Here is a 17,291-nt window from a genome sequence, read left to right on the forward strand (position 1 = left end):
CCAAGATGCTACTATTCATTTCTTTTTATACATTACTTGTTTGAACTCCTCCCAGATTACTGACGACTAGCTTTAAAGCTCTGGAGAGAGGATTTTTAAGGTTCATAACCTGGTTGGGCAGCTAGAAGGTGTTGCATAAAAAACCTCAAATTGCTAGTGAAGAGAGGCAAACAGTTCCAACTTTACTCTATGAAGATGCTTCTTAAGGTGCTGTCCCCTATAATCTTCTACTATAGCTACGTTTTATTATTAAGGTCTGTTAGATTAATGGAAGCAATATATACTATACTTCACCCAAAGCGCTCTATGCACACAGCAACACGTTGCCGCACAGGGATTGCCTGTGGTGTCCTCTTTGGTGACAGCATGACCAATGTCATCACAGAGCTGATTAAAGGTGGTTCGGCTCATTCTGAAGGCCTGGTGAAACACGGGATCAGGGAAGTCGGGCTCGTTGCATCGGTCCCACCATGCCTGTGATCAGTTCTTCTTCCAAGCCTTCTCTGCACAGTCTTGGCAACCACAGTAGCGCCATCAGCAGCGGCAGTGTTCAATAAGTGGGCCTTCTTCACCTTGATGTCGTCTCCCTCCTCATCCACTGAGAAAGCGACAGCCTCGAGTGAACATGTTGACAATGCTCTTAAAGTGGCATCGGCTTCTTTATCTGTCTTTGTTATTTTTCCTTTCCCTCTTTTTTACAGGTCTCTTCTCTTCATACCTTGCAGCACAAATTGATATTTGTATGTGCATCATGTTGCAATTTCCTTTTTTTTTTTTTTTAAATGGCGAAAAAATTTATTGCAATTTGTCATTGATGTTATATTTGACCTTGCATAGGTTTATCAATGCTGTACTACCAACCATGGGCAAGGCCACAGTTTGTGATCAAATCAGATGCTTTGAAAGGAGGCCCTCGTCATGTTAAACACACCCATTTGATTCTTGGAGATGCATCAGGACAAGGCCTGGCAGGGCGAGTTCAATGTGAAGGTTGGTATAGAGTTCAAAATGCATGTCTGTTTAGTGTTTTTTGAATGTGAACTGTTTCACTTATTGTTAGTCTTTAGCAAAGGGAAGGACTCTGATTCAATCTACAAATGATTAACTCATATAGTTTAGCAGTGCTACTATACTTTACAGGTAGCCTTGTTTGAGAGCTGCCAAAGAGAGAGATGCTCTTGGCTAGTTAATAAGAAATGAAAGAGCCATCTGCCTCCACCTTGAAAGGTTGGGGACGTGGGTGGACATGTGAGAAGGAAAGTCAAAGGCTGCATTTGTGTAAGAGTCACTACTATGATCTGCATGTGTTTGTCTCATGAAGATAAGAGTTGATTATGGCTATAGATGAAGGTGCACCGGTTGCATTCTGTGACATGCCTCGTGGAAGCATGTCTAGGATTAACGTTAAGCAAAAGACATTAATGCTAATCCTATGTTTATGATAGTTATTGTTTTCATGTGTTCATTACTTAGCATGGTTCTGAGGCACATTCTTTATATTATTTTGAAAGAAACCCATTAACCACTTTGACTTTCCGATTATGTCCATGATTGCTTGCCTTTTCTCCCTTTTTAATAGGTTTAACAGCTTTAGTTGGGAAAAAGAAGATGGGGCTCACAAATGGGTCATGCTTGCCAACAAAAGGAGAGCGAGTTTCTTTTGTGACATTTTTTGTGCCACCTAATGAAGAACCATCACACAACAATGATAAGGTTGCTAATGCTGACATTATGGAATTTGGAAACTCTACCCTCAGCAAAGCTGATAGGCCTTACACTATTCTCACCATCTTTCTGGAATCTTTACAGGTATGTGTCTTTATGTTGCTATTTTTTTTCTCACCAATTGTTCCATACATATAAGTGCATATATGTATGTATGTAGTAGCTTGAAATGTTTCTCTTGTTGTGGGTCAGATCTCGAATCCAGGTAGCGTGGCAACTATTTTGACGGATCAAGTTTCACCCATTTTGACAACTAAGCTACCTGAAGGTGTTCGTGTCTACAGGACTAGTGGAAATTTTGCTCGAAACAACCTTATGCTTCAAAGATTAGAGTCATACATTGTAAGTGTTGTGAAGTATAATATCACACAAGATCTAGATCAACGAGCATTCCACCCATCGGCCTTTTGCGAGTTTGCAGTAGTTCAAGACTGACCTCATGGAGAAACCCCCTTCAACATTGGAGCTTTCCTCCTGTTGATTTTCACCCTGTAGCAGAGCTGACTGCCAGGTACACTAAAGGAGAAAGGTGGGTTCTACTTGTGGACGGTATGTCCTAGGGAGTCTCAAGGTAGAACCTTACACAAATGAACACACTTAAGCTCTCTCATTCAATGAACATTATAGACAAGATAACACGACACAACAAGACACAATGGAGTGCACAATACTCAGGGCTCAAACCATTAACCTCTCATCACCGTTACAAGGCTACTCACTGCGCCACACACTCAGGAGTGGTCACGATGAGATAGTCCGACACAGACTCTGCTAGAATTGAAATGGGAAGACACAAGACGTAGTACACTCGACTGGTACAACAATGACTCAATTGCTCAATAGAGAGAACGCCAGCTTCCCACTGTGTAGAGTCCTTTTGTAAGCTTGGAGAGTCTGGTAGGTGAGCAGCGCTAGCAGTGGATTTAATGTTGATGCGCCCCACTGAAGTAGCCGTTGAATGACTGCTTCTATGATTGATTTATTTTGGCTCCCTGGATGTCCTTTGGGAGTTCCCAATCTGCTTGGGAGAGTTCCCTCTAGATTTGGGAGTTCCTTATCTACTAGCATGCTGGGCACCCTTAGTGGCTACTGGTGTGCCCACCACTAGAGTGCTCATCGTGCCGGTGAAGCCAAGAAGAAGCAGCACATTGAAAATGGATAAACTGAATGCTTATAAAACCAAAACGAGATGAGGAAAGGGTGCGTTGTGGAAAGGGACAGGAGTGGCCATCAAGGTCTCTCGACATCCATCATTGCACCACCTGGCTCTTCATCGTCCATCACCATCTGCACTCCAAGGGCGTGTCCAACAACCGCCACCATCACCATCAGTACTCCCTCGCCATCTCACTGCCCACCACCGCCACTCTCTGACTCACCATCGCTCTCTCATGGCCCCATTTCTCCTCATCCCTTTCCCCCTTCTCTCTCATGGCCCCCAACCTCCCTCTCTCTCATCATGCCCTTCTCTCCCTCTCTCATCGCCTCTCCCCACGCTCTCTCAGACCTTCTGTTCTTCTCTCTCATCTCCCCCCTCCCCTCTCTCTCATCGCCCCCTTCTCTCTCTCATTGTAACCCATGGATACTTTGTAACATATTTTTGGTCTCATAGACCCTAGTGGTCTTTTGAAGACGTTAATTCTTTCTTCTTGCTCATCGCCTCTCCCCGCCATCTCACACACCATTTTTTTTCCCTTTCCTTCTCATTAGTTCTTTTTCAACTCGTTTTGAACTTTGGAGGTGCTCACTAGGCTTGTGTGACGGGCAAGGCAATGTCAGCATACATTCCGATGAAGTGCCCGTGATAGCAAGTGTGCCCGCCAAAGACTTGGGTGTCCTTTGAGCTCTTTGAGATGATAGGATGAGGGAGGTGAAGAATGGCAATGATTTTGTCTGGATCTGGGGCAAGACCCTCGGCAGAGAGAATGTGCTCAAGGAGGGTGCCTACCAAGAATTGGCATTTGACAGGTTTGAGGTGCAGGTGGAATAACCAACACTTGTTGAAGATTTGAGGTGATTGGAGCAGGTGCTCACTGAAAGCTTCTAAGCATGAGAAGAGGTGGGTGCCGGTAAAGTTGGAGAAATCATCCACAAAAGTGCAAAAGAACCTGAGGATAAATTTCCTAAAGATGCTGGTGACAATCCTCTGGAATGTTTCTAGTGCATTGCACAGGCCAAATATCATCTTGTGCTGTCTTGGCACGATCATCTGGGTGAATGGCAACTTGGTTGTAACCACTAAGCCCATCCATAAAGCTGTATAGGGCGTGACCAGGTACATACTCGAGAACCCTGTCCATGAATGGAAGAGGAAATCCATCTTTTAGAGTCCCTTTGTTAAGAGAACGGAAATCTACACACCTGAATTTTGTTGGACTTCTTCTTGGGCATGATGGCCATGGGAGACAGCCTGTCAGAGTGCTCGATTGGCGAGATGATGCTCGAAGCCTCCATCTTCTCCAGCTCTAGCTTCACTGCTTTCAGCATGCTTGGGATTCAACTTGTATGCACACCCATGAATATGACGTGCACCTTCTTGTAAAAAAATGGTGTGCACGCCTATGTTTGCTGGGACATCTTGTAGCTCTTTGTAGGTCCAAACAAAAACATATTTGCAGGAGTGAAAGAAGGCTGAGGCTTGTACAAGCAAGACGTGATGGTCCCACAACCAAGAGGCTAGTAAGATCGGCCGTGGCTCCTCCGTTGTGCCAAGATTGAATTCCTTCGCTGGATCTTGAGAGGGCAGTCAGGGAGGAAGCTCCCCTCTCTGGGCAGCTTGGTTGAGCATGGTGGGGTCACGGGCTGGCCTGGCCTGGCCGTTGGTCGATTGAGAAGTCGCCATGCTGATCATGTTGCTATGTGGGAGGGAGCTCTTCAAGAGGAACGGGGGGTGACTGTTGGTTGTGGGTTTGGGTGGATGGGGTGGCACCTTGGCAGGTGAAACCTCCTTTGGTGAGGTGGAGGTGACCTCTGGAAGCTTCTTGCCATGCTCGATCATTAATGGGTCCTCCCAACCCAATGGCCTCAATTGTTTCTGCTTCTGTGTCTGCTTGCAATAGTGGAGTGATCTCCAGCTTGTGGCAAGCCAGGGTGCCTGCTGCTTGCAGCAATTTGGCATCTTGTGTGTAAGGCATGATGCCTTCCTCTTCGTCTGTGCTGGTTGGTGTAGGTATTGTGGGCATGATTGTGCCACCGTGCACTGCTTGATCCATTCCTCCTTCCAACTTCAGTGCATCTGGAAGGTGGATGACCACAAAGTCGAGAACAAACTGGGCACCATCTAGCTGCACTGGTACTCTCTCCACCAGGTCCAGAGGAGTGACTTCACGCTGATCAGCCATCCGTACATGGAAGTTGGCAGATTGGGTGAGCTAAAAGCCGATGGCCTGCATGGTCAACTCAGGCATCAAGTTGACATTAGACCCACTATCTATGATTGCACTAGAAAGTGATGTGCCTTTCATGTGGACTGTCGGGAGGGGACTCTGGTAGTCGGTGGAGTGGCAATGGTTGGGCCTATCCCCATGTAGGTGGCAATGTCCTGTGTCCCCGGTTGCCTACCACTAAGAGGAGCTGATGGCCTATGTCATTCCCATCAAATGAGCAACAAATGCTGCAAATTGTTGGTGGACCTCAGAGCTCGAGTGAAGTAGATCATGAAGGGACACATCCGGTTGATAGCGTTGAAGAATGGAGTGGATTGATGTTGTTGATAGCTTGAGGATAGAGGACGGTGCGAATGGTGAGTTGGGAGGTATGGCAGCCTCGTGTGGTGGTGTAGTCAGAAGATCTTTGTAGCTTTGTAAGAATGCATAGTCCACTAGATTGCGGGGAAGAGGAGATGCGTCTTCAAGATTTTCTTCAGGTTTGGGCACGGGTGATCACTCTGCAGGTGGGGGATTGATCACCAGCAGTTGGAGTGGGTAGTAAGAGGGTAACTCCTAAGGGTGGAGGGGAGGTGATGGGGGGTGGAAGTGGTGACAAGGGGTGTGCTCCTCCCACCAAGACGAGGTGTGCTGTTGGGAAAGTGAAGTCCGTGGATGGAGAAGCAGAAGCGCTGGCCCTCTATGTGGAGTAGTCGATCCTTAGAGTCCGGGCAGTAGCGGCAAGGTGGTGATCCTGCAGGTAGGGGATTGATCACCAGTGGTTGGAGTGGGTAGTAAGAGGGCGACTCCTAAGGGTGGAGGGGAGGTGATTAGGGCTGGAAGTGGTGACTGTGTGAAAATGGCATTTTATCCAGCCCTAAAAAGGGGATTTATCTTGATTATTCTGGATTTATTAGTTCTTTATTCATGTTTTTGTGTCTTGCTGCTAGCCGACTGTCCTTTCACTGGACCGACCAGCAGCTCACACACTATATATAGCATAGCCTCTTCATTCAGCTTTTCGTACCACTTCATAGCATAGTAACATCCGTTTCGTCGTTTCGTCATTTTGATGGTTTCGTTTTCGAAATGACACTTCTTATATACACATACCAAATCTATAACATAGCCAACAGAAAGATGAAGATGCATTTTTTGGGACTAGTGGGTATGAAATTCATGATTTTGGGAGTAGGTTTTTTGGTATTTTCAAAATTTGGGCAAGAAAAGGAGAGAAAGAGCGGAGGAAAGAAACAAGTTGGAAGGGAATAGGGAGGTGAGAAGAAAAGGAGAGAAAGTTGGAAGACAAAAAAAGGAGAGAGAGGAGGGGTGGACTGTGGAGGAGAAGAGAGAGAGAGGAAAAGGGAAGAGGAAGTGAAGGAGCGAAAAGAAGGAGTGGACGAGGAGAAGAGGCGGAGCAACGGGTTGCGGCCGAGAAGAAGTGTCGGATGTGTGAAGTTCCAAATGGGCAGCAAACAGGGACGGAGACAATGACAGAAATCGCATTTGCCAAAAAAAAAAACTTTTTGCCCGTTTTTTTGACCTCACTTTACATCTGGGTGAAACACAGTTTCGATGGGCAGGTTTCATTTTGTTTCGAAACGTTTTGTGCTAGAAACGTTTCATGTTGTTTCAAGAGGGCAAAACGGGTTTTTATGTTACTATGCTTCATAGATCATATCTGGTACTACACCTGTTGGTGGTTGCTGCTGCTGCTGGGACTTGCACTACATAGGATTCATCATCCTTGCCTGTCAACTCCAGCACATCAGCGTTTTATATCAGTTCATGGGACAACAGCCCTCTCTGCTACAATAGAGCATAGTACATACCATCATTTTACATTAGCTCCTGGGGGGACAGTAGCCCTTTCTGCTACACTTCAGTACATCAGCGTTTTTATCTTCAGTTCATAGGACAACAGCCCTCTTTGCTACACTGTACAACACCTCAGTGTTTTTATCATCAATACATATCTTGGGATAGCAGCCCACTCTTTGCTACAGTTCTTCATTGTTTTTCTTCTACAGTTTACCTTGGGACAGCAGGCCACTCTTTGCTCACCATCTCACACCACTTGGGACACCACTTGGGACGGCAACCCTCTCTGCTCCTCTTCATCCCTCGGGTATTGCAGCACCCTTGTCACCAGAGCTTGCACCACTTCCACCACTCGGGACGGCAGGCCTCTCTGCTTCTCACCACCCCTCAGATATTGCAGCACCCTTGTCACCAGAGCTTGCACCACTCGGGACGACAGCCCTCTCTGCTCTTCATCACCATTCAGGTATAGCAGCACCCTTGTCACCAGAGTCTGCGTCATCATTGACATCATCATCACTTCACCTTCCGCTGCCCACTACCACCTCGGAGTGCCTCTACATCCACCGACGCGAGCCTTTGACACCAACCACCTCATGGAGTTCCTTTGCCTCACATCGACGCGTGCCTTCGTCACCGACTGTGCTTCAGTTCCGTCATCGTCTTTGCTTTTGCACTGGTCTTCTTCACAGAGTCACCTCACATGGGCTTGAGAGGGTGTGTGAAAATGGCATTTTATCCAGCCCTAAAAAGGGGATTTATCTGGATTATTCTGGATTTATTAGTTTTTTAATCATGTTTTTGTGTCTTGCTGCTGGCCGACTGTCCTTTCACTGGACCGACCAGCAGCCCACACACTATATATAGCATAGCCTCTTCATTCAGCTTTTCGTATCACTTCATAGATCATATCTGGTACCACACCTGTTGGTTGTTGTTGCTGTCGGGGCCTGCACTACATCCGATTCATCATCCTTGCCTGTCAGCTCCAGCACATCAGCGTTTCATATCAGTTCATGGGACAGCAGCCCTCCCTGCTACAATAGAGCATACCATCGTTTTACATCAGCTCGTGGGGGGACAGCAGCCCTCTCTGCTACACTTCAGTACATCAGCGTTTTTATCTTCGGTTCATAGGACAACAGCCCTCCCTGCTACATAGTACAACACCTCAGTGTTTTTATCATCAATACATATCTTGGGATAGCAGCCCACTCTCTGCTACAGTTCTTCATTGTTTTTCTTCTACAGTTTACCTTGGGACTGTTATGACCGTGTGAAAATGGAACAACACAAGTGTGGGCATGGTGGTTGCTGAGCAAAAATATTAAAAGATTCACATTTGGGGTGCCCGGACAAATGAGAATGATGTGTGGACACTTCAGATGTGAAGGGGAACCAAAACATTAATGTTTTTAATGTTTTATTTATGGTTGCCCCTAGGCCTTAGTGGCCCCTAGGGAACTTTAATGATTATTAAAGTTGGGGCCCTAGGATAAGTTTGGAGAGGAGGCAACTCCACTTTTGGAGTTACACGCCTCTCTCATCCCTCTCTCTCTCTTGCTTTTGGAGAGTCGTGCAAGTTCTCAAGCGTGGGAGAGAAGCTGGTCGACTGAACTGTTTGGCTGCTGTGCGTTGGGCTGCGTGCTGGATTCTCTGTACAGAATAGGACAGGCCGTACAGCTGCAGCACGTGGCTGCCTGTACAGGGTACGGCTCTGCTGGGAGAGCAGGTAGAGGCTGCGCTGCAGGTTCTGGCGGCGGCTGTGCTGCAGGTACAGTCGTACAGCAGGTACAGGCGGCTGTACGACTGTTGACAGGCGGCTGTACGACTGTTGACAGGCGGCTGGTTGCAGGTACAGAACTGTACCATCAGGTACAGTCGGGTACAGCAGGCGCATAAGTAGACTCAGGCGACAGTAGCGCAGTCCGTACAGTTCTGTACGGACAGATTCAGTCAGGTGTGCAGAGGCTGTACGGACAGGTACAATGGAGAATTACTGACCTGTACGGACAGGTACATCATCTCCAGTTGCAGGCAGAGCTTTTCCAGAGCTTGGTTGGTGCAATAGTCAAGTGGTTGCAGGGGAAAGAGTACAGACAGTCGTCAAGTGCAGATTGGTACGAACTGTTCCACGGGTGCAGAATCACGCACTGACTTGGTAAGCTCTGAACTTGTTCATCTGTCTTTCTTTCCGTTGGCTTATGTCTGCTGCAGAGTTGTGCTATCTGGCCCCTTGTGAGAGGAGGGGTATGGCAGATTGAAAAGGGTGGAAACAAAGATTGGACAGTGAATGTATGTTTGTGCTGAGTTGTGGAATCATGTGCATGAGATATGCTAGATGTATGCTCAAGGCTGTCCTGCTGAATGGTCTTGGCTGATCAGAGGGAAGCACAGAGTGTTGCTTTGAGACACAGATCTGTGTGTGTGAATCCTCTGTGCTAAGAGGTATTGTGGGCTGCCAGATTGGACATACAGGTGTATTCTCTTGGCTGGTTTTGTTGTACTCAGCCTTACATATTTTTGAAATTGAATAAAGAAATACCGCAAGGGGCGCCAAGCTTTGGGGCCAACAGGTGTCGTTCTCTTTTCAGATTTGGAGCACTCTAGCTCCAATCACTTTTGTTTTTTTATATCTGGACTACAAGTGGAAGGGTGACTGCTAGTCTACCGCACTTTGGTTTCTACCAGAGGCCAGTTTCAAGGTTCCGTTGCCGGGACCTATCATCAACTTTCTTAAGGGGGTGAGCTCGTGGTTGCCTCGAGGAAAGTCATCGCTGAAAAATTCAGCAACATGTCTGATACAGAAGACGAGTACTTTTATCATGAAGAGGAAGAGCAAGAGACCTCTCATGAGAGAAATGAATCCGAGGATATTCTTGCAGGAGAACAGGCTCCAGATGATGAGCATTATGAGGATGTAACACAGCCAGAAGATGTGCTTGGTAAAGAGGAAGATGATGCTCAGTTTAAAAATCGTTTGGCTGGTGTTATGGATGTGTTTATGCAGCTCACACAAAGTGAGAAGTTTGCTGAATTTATGAGATCCCGTATAGAGCCCGAGAAGAAGAAGAAGAAGGTGCGTTCTAAGAACCTTCCTCAGGGTCATAGTGGTGCCTTCCCACAGGATCCATCTTTTGGACAGTTTCGGAACATGCAACAGGCTTTTGGTGCTAACTCTCAGAGTTCCTTCTTTGGACAGCCATCTATTCCTCAGCAGACTATGCATCCAGGTTATTTTGGTGGTGGCTCAGTGTTCCAATCTATGACTGGGGGTTATCCTCAGGGAGGCATGGGTTTGCCAGGGCCTTTTGGAGCTAATTTTCAGGCTGGTATGCAGGAGAATATGTATGGTGGTATGCAGTCCGGAATGCAAGGAAATATGTTTGGGAGCATGCAACCTGGAATGCAAGCAAATATGTATGGTGGCATGCAGCCCGTTATGCATAATGGAATGTTTGGAAACATGGCTGGAATGTATGGCATGCCAGGTGTGGGAATGGGTAATGTTGACCCTATGATGGGCATGAATGTTGGGGGCAGCAATCTTGCGAAGCCACTTCCATACGATAATCTAACGCCTATGGGAAAGGCGAAGGATTATAAGGAAGGGGGAGCTGCAGTGAGATTTGACACATTCAGTGGGGCCAAAGATAAATTAAAAGCACTTACCTTTTTACAGCAGTTTGATGCTGCTTTCTCTGGTGGTAATTACACGGAGTCCTCAAAGGTGAGGAAAGCTGCCACTTTTCTCAAAGGCAATGCATTGCAGTGGTGGTCTACTCTTCTTCTGCAGGGCATAGCACCCACTACTTGGGTACAATTTAAACAGGTGTTCTCTTCCGTATGGCTCACATCTACATTTGAGGTGGATGTTATGACTGCATGGCACAAGTTGGATGCTTCAAAGTGTGAAAATTTGGAAGATTATAACAAGAAGTTTTGGGAAGCTTTACTCCCAGTGACTTCTTACCGTGCAGTGCCTTTGTCTGAGCAGGTAGAGAAGTATTGTTGTGGGCTGCCCAAAGAGGTGCGTGATTATTGTATCAAGACTCCAGTAACGAACATGTCACAGATGATAGAGAATGCTATGACAGCTAATGCGTTACTCACTGGAGGTTCATCTGGGTTTAAAGGAAGTAAGAACTCGAGCAAGAAAGCTGAAAAATCTGGGCATACTTCACGTGATGCTAAAGGGTCTTCAGAGACGCGGTATAAGAAGTTGCCAATGCCCAAGAGATCTTCTGAGGAAAGACAGGCTTTGAGAGATGCTCGGAAATGTTTTTACTGTACTGAAGAGGGACATATGTCATTTAATTGTCCCAAGAGAAAGTCCCAAAAGGACTCTGACAATAAAGGAGAGCCCAAGTCAAAGAAACCAAAACCTTCTGTAGGGTTAGTTCCTGATCTTGTGGGAGAATAGCCAGGTGGTGAAGAGACAGAGTTGTGCAGGGCATGGGGCAAAGTGAGAGATCAAAATGCCTTGATATTCTTTGACACAGGTGCTAGAGCCAACTTTATTTCACCGGATTTGGCTGGCCGATTGGGGATTCGTGCAGAGGATATGGGGCCGTTATATGAGGCTAACATGGCTTGTCCAGGGTATGCAGAACCCGTTACTCCTATCATTGGGAAGCTCAGGCTTCATTTGCAGGGTTATGTGGACAGCGAAGAGTTTTTCATCATGCCACTTGATGGTTGTGATGTTTTGTTGGGTATGCCATGGTGCCACAGAGTACATGCGGTGGTGGATACATACAATAGGAAAATCACTCTGACTCATAGAGGGAAAGAACATGTTTTGGATGTAAAACTTAAAGGGGAATCTGTTCCTATTGTATCAGCTTCGGCAATTTCATTAGTAATGAAAAAGCATCTTTCCGCGTACTTGATTTATGTAAAGGATGCACAAGATGATGAGTCTAAGTCTAATTTGTCTATGCTAGATAAGGACAGGACTGATTTCTTATGTGGGTTCCAAGATTGTTTTTCCGAGTCATTGCCAGGAGAACTTCCTCCTGAGAGGCCAGAAGATCATGCCATTGATCTAATTCGTGGTAGTACTCCACCAAATAGACTGCCGTACCGTGTTAGTGCAGCCCAACAAGAAGAAATTATGAGTCAGGTGTAGGAGCTTTTGAATAAAGGGTTGATACAGCCTAGCTCATCACCCTTTTGCTCACCTATACTCTTAGTGCAAAAGAAGGATGGTTCTTGGTGCATGTGTATTGATTGAACAAGAATACCATCAAGAATCGATTCTCCATACCGAGGATCGATGACATTTTGGACCGCTTACAGGGCTCCACAGTCTTTTGTCGTATTGACTTGAAAAGCGGGTATCATCAGATACGTATTAGACCCGAGGATGTGCATAAGACAGCATTCCGAACCATGTTTGGGTTGAATGAGTTTTTGGTTATACCCTTTGGTTTGACAAATGCACCTGCCACATTTAACAGAATGATGGACAGGATTTTCAGGCCTCATAGAGCGTTTGTGGGCACATTCTTTGATGATATGATTGTGCATTCACAAACTGAGGAAGAGCATAGAAGGCATTTGGCCATTGTGTTTGCAGAACTCAGGAACCATAGGCTGGTTGTTAATGGCAAGAAGAGTGAGTTTTTCTTGCAAGAGATACATTTCTTGGGGCATATTGTGTCTAAGCATGGAGTCCGTATGGATCCAGCGAAGGTGGAAGCAATTCTTAATTGGCCAGATTTGAGGACCGTGCATGATGTACGCAGCTTTCTAGGATTGTGTTCCTATTACAGGTGGTACATACGGTATTTTGCTGAAATTGCGTCGCCCCTTCATGCCTTAACAAAGAAGGCAACTCCGTTTAGATGGGTTGATCGGGAAATTACAGCCTTCAAAAAGCTCAAAGAAAAGCTTACTTCGGATCCAGTATTGGTGTTACCGGACCTCCGAAAGACTTTTGTTGTCCAGTGTGATGCATGTGGAAGTAGCATCGGGGCAGTTCTCATGCAGGAAGGACATGTGATAGCCTATGAGAGTAGAATATTGCAAGATGCCGAGAAGCATTTACAGGTTTATGAGAAAGAGATGTTGGCTGTAATTCACGCTCTTTCTACATGGAAACACTATTTGCTTGGGGCTGATTTCACTGTGCAGACAGATCATCAGACCTTGCGTTATTTCCTCACGCAAACTAAGCTTTCAGAGAAGCATATGCGTTGGGCAAACTTTTTGTCTATGTTTCACTTCCAGATTGTGCATGTGGAAGGCAAAAAGAATGTAGTGGCAGATGCTTTGTCACGCAAGCCACAGGTCTCAGCAGTTTCATTTGCTTATCATCATGAGCTTGATGAAATGAAAGAGCAGTATGCCCATGATGAGGACTTTGAAAGGTTGTATGATCAGATGTCTGAGGGTCAGCGGCATGAGCACCATACTCTCAAAGATGGGTTTCTATTGATGCATGGCAGACTGTGTGTTACCAGGCCATTGCGACTCAAGGTTATGATTGAAAGTCATGCTCCACCGTATGCAGGTCATAGAGGTATTGACGCCACGGTAAAAGCAATGGAGACTTTCTTTTATAGGCCAACCTTGAGAAGAGATGTTGATGCCTTTGTTAGGCAATGCATCGTATGTCAGAAGGTAAAGTTTGACCGTCAAAAGACACCAGGGTTACTACAGCCACCTATCCCAGATAGACCTTGGGAGAGCATTGCCATGGATTTTATATTTGATCTTCCACGCAATGATGGCATTTGGACTATCATATGCAGGTTCAGTAAGCAGGCTCCTTTCATTCCCGTGCGTAAGACGATCAAAGTGGATCATATGGTGAAGTTGTTCATGGCGAACATCTTCAAGTATCATGGCTTGCCTACGCCTATCATTAGTGACCGTGATCCACGGATGACGAGTTTGTTTTGGAGAGGGTTGTTTGACAACATGGGTACAACTCTCAAGTTTTCATCATCATTTCATCCACAAACAGGTACCACCCATTTTGCATACAAAGGATAAGATCTTTGAGGCTGATCAGTATGTGGAGAGTATGGATGAAGCTTATTGGAGAGTTAAGTTGGCACTCCAAAAAACTCAGCAGAAGCAAAAGAAAGCCGCAGACCGTCACAGACATGCATTAGAGTTTGCATTGGGTGATTGGGTTCTTTTGCGCTTTGAAAAGGCTAGACTCAAGAAGCTGAAGGGTAAAGAGCGCTTATTCCCTAAGTTAAGCATGCGTTATTATGGGCCTTTTCAGGTATTGGAAAAGATTCGTGAGGTGGCCTATCGCTTGAAGCTACCAGATCACTGGAGGATTCACAATGCTTTTCACGTGAGTCTCCTTAGACCTTTCCGTGGGGATGTGCCTGAGGATGTATCAGATGAGGCTCAGCCGGAAGTTGAGGAACTTGATGAGGTTCTTATTCCAGAGCAGATACTGGCACATAAGGAAAGAAAGGTACGAGGTAAAGTTTCCCGTCGCTATCTTGTGAAGTTCAAGAACTATTCACCGATGGATGCGAAGTGGATGGAGGAAGGTGACTTAACAGATTCACCTCAGGTTTTGCAGCTTTATCTCGATGCCTTTGAGTTAGAGCCGACTCTTGTTGTGGCTCATTCAGGTTCAGTAGAGCATGGGTCTGGAGCATTGCCTGATGCTCAAGAGGGGGGTAGCACCTCCACTCCCTTGATACAGACAGGCTCAGATGACATCTAGAGGTCGCTTGGTGCAGTTTTTATCTCACCCGAACGTACTAATGGCTGACAGTACATCTGTTTATGGGACTTCTATGATATATATGTACTAGTCACATGGGATATTGTGGTTGTGTATGGTTCACAGTGGTATGCAACTTGGACTACTACTACGCCATTGGTTTGCAGTGAATGTTGATACATGTGCATGGCTTAGAGAGATTGGGACGCTGATCTTGCCATATTGTATGTTTCACTTTGGATATTTTGCTGTATCACCAGAATGCAATCGAGGACGCTGGCCATTTTTCAAGAGGGGGGTATGTCATGACCCTGTGAAAATGGAATAGCACAAGTGTGGGCATGGTGGTTGCTGAGCAAAAATATTAAAAGATTCACATTTGGGGTGCCTGGACAAATGAGAATGATGTGCGGACACTTCAGATGTGAAGGGGAACCAAAACATTATTGTTTTTAATGTTTTATTTATGGTTGCCTCTAGGCCTTAGTGGCCCCTAGGGAACTTTAATGATTATTAAAGTTGGGGCCCTAGGATAAGTTTGGAGAGGAGGCAACTCCACTTTTGGAGTTACATGCCTCTCTCATCCCTCTCTCTCTTGCTTTTGGAGAGTCGTGCAAGTTCTCAAGCGTGGGAGAGAAGCTGGTCGACTGAACTGTTTGGCTGCTGTGCGTTGGGCTGCGTGCTGGATTCTCTGTACAGAACAGGACAGGCCGTACAGCTGCAGGTACAGTCCACGTGGCTGCTCGTACAGGGTACGGCTCTGCTGGTACAGGCGGCGCTGACATAGGCTGAGAGCAGGTAGAGGCTGCGCTGCAGGTTCTGGCGGCGGCTGTGCTGCAGGTACAATCGTACGGACAGCAGGTACATGTGGCTGTACGACTGCTGACAGGCGGCTGGTTGCAGGTACAGAACTGTACCATCAGGTACAGTCGAGCACAGCAGGCGCATAAGTAGACTCAGGCGACAGTAGCACAGTCCGTACAGTTCTGTACGGACAGATTCAGTCAGGTGTGCAGAGGCTGTATGGGGACAGGTACAGTGGAGAATTACTGACCTGTACGGACAGGTATAGCATCTCCGGTTGCAGGCAGAGCTTTTCCAGAGCTTGGTTGGTGCAATAGTCAAGTGGTTGCAGGGGAAAGAGTACAGACAGTCGTTGTCAAGTGCAGACTGGTACGAACTGTTCCACGGGTGCAGAATCACGCACTGACTTGGTAAGCTCTGAACTTGTTCATCTATCTTTCTTTCCGTTGGCTTATGTCTGCAGAGTTGTGCTCTTTGGCCCCTTGTGAGAGGAGGGGTATGGCAGATTGAAAAGGGTGGAAACAAAGATTGGACAGTGAATGTATGTTTGTGCTGAGTTGTGGAATCATGTGCATGAGATATGCCAGATGTATGCTCAAGGCTGTCTTGCTGAATGGTCTTGGCTGATCAGAGGGAAGCACAGAGTGTTGCTTTGAGACACAGATCTGTGTGTGTGAATCCTCTGTGCTAAGAGGTATTGTGGGCTGCCAGATTGGACATACAGGTGTATTCTCTTGGCTGGTTTTGTTGTACTCAGCCTTACATATTTTTGAAATTGAATAAAGAAATACCGCAAGGGGCGCCAAGCTTTGGGGCCAACAGGTGTCGTTCTCTTTTCAGATTTGGAGCACTCTAGCTCCAATCACCTTTGTTTTTTATATCTGGACTACAAGTGGAAGGGTGACTGCTAGTCTACCGCACTTTGGTTTCTACCAGAGGCCGGTTTCAGGGACAGCAGGCCACTCTCTGCTCACCATCTCACGCCACTCGGGACAGCAGCCCTCTCTGCTCCTCTCCATCCCTTAGGTATTGCAACACCCTTGTCACCAGAGCTTGCACCACTTCCATCACTCGGGACGGCAACCTCCTCTGCTTCTCTCCACCCCTCAGGTATTGTAGCACCCTTGTCACCAGAGCTTGCACCACTCAGGACGGCAGCCCTCTCTGCTCTTTATCACCATTCAGGTACAGCAGCACCCTTGTCACCAGAGTCTGCATCATCATCACTTCACCTTCCGTTGCCCACTACCACCTCGGAGTGCCTCTGCATCCATCGACGCGAGCCTTCGACAACGACCATCTCATGGAGTGCCTTTGCCTCACATCGACGCGAGCCTTCGTCACTGACCGTGCTTTAGCTCTGACATCGTCTTTGCTTCTGCATTGGTCTTCTTCACAGAGTCACCTCACATCAGAGGGCTCTTGTACATATGTTCACTCACCATCATATATACACTCACTCACCCATTTCATGGTGTGTTGTTTTGCTCTGATCTCTCGTACATCTGGTCCTTTCGTCCTTTTGCCCTCATAGTGACAAGGGTTGTGCTCCTCCCACCAAGACGAGCGGTGGAGTTGGGAAAGTGAAGTCCATGGATGGAGAAGTTGAAGTGCTGGCCCTCTATGTGGACTCTGGAGGAGTCACGGGTATAGTGATCCTTAGAGCCCGGGCAATTGCTTTGGTAGTGACCATACTCACCACATCTGTAAGAGAGGACTGGCCGTGTGCGGGGTGGAAGCGGACGAGGTGGGCGAGCTGTGGGGGTTGAGTGGCAGCTAGAGGATTGGGGATCAGAGGTGGAAGAGTTGATGGTGAGGGAGGGGCTTGTTGGGTGTAGGTGGGTGCCAGGATTGGTTGGTGGTAGACATGAGGAGTG

General features: G+C 46.8%; 1 protein-coding gene across 4 annotated transcripts in view; it reads left to right on the top strand.

The window, feature by feature from the left end:
* Positions 1-232: 232 nt before the first annotated feature.
* The window catches only part of LOC147632617 (polyphosphatidylinositol phosphatase), a 59,074-nt gene continuing 42,015 nt past the window's right edge, over positions 233-17,291 (top strand). For all 4 annotated transcript variants that reach the window (XM_086807402.1, XM_086807405.1, XM_086807403.1 and 1 more), the window contains exons 1-4: positions 233-701; positions 838-990; positions 1,580-1,809; positions 1,918-2,067. In XM_086807402.1, the coding sequence (XP_086663528.1) occupies positions 626-701; positions 838-990; positions 1,580-1,809; positions 1,918-2,067 (609 nt within the window). In that variant the 5' untranslated portion in view covers positions 233-625. The remainder of the gene's footprint in view (positions 702-837; positions 991-1,579; positions 1,810-1,917; positions 2,068-17,291) is intronic.

This window comes from Cibotium barometz, chromosome 13 (genome assembly GCF_041138505.1).
Source record: "Cibotium barometz isolate CiBa-2024 chromosome 13, ASM4113850v1, whole genome shotgun sequence".
Classification (NCBI taxonomy): domain Eukaryota; kingdom Viridiplantae; phylum Streptophyta; class Polypodiopsida; order Cyatheales; family Cibotiaceae; genus Cibotium; species Cibotium barometz.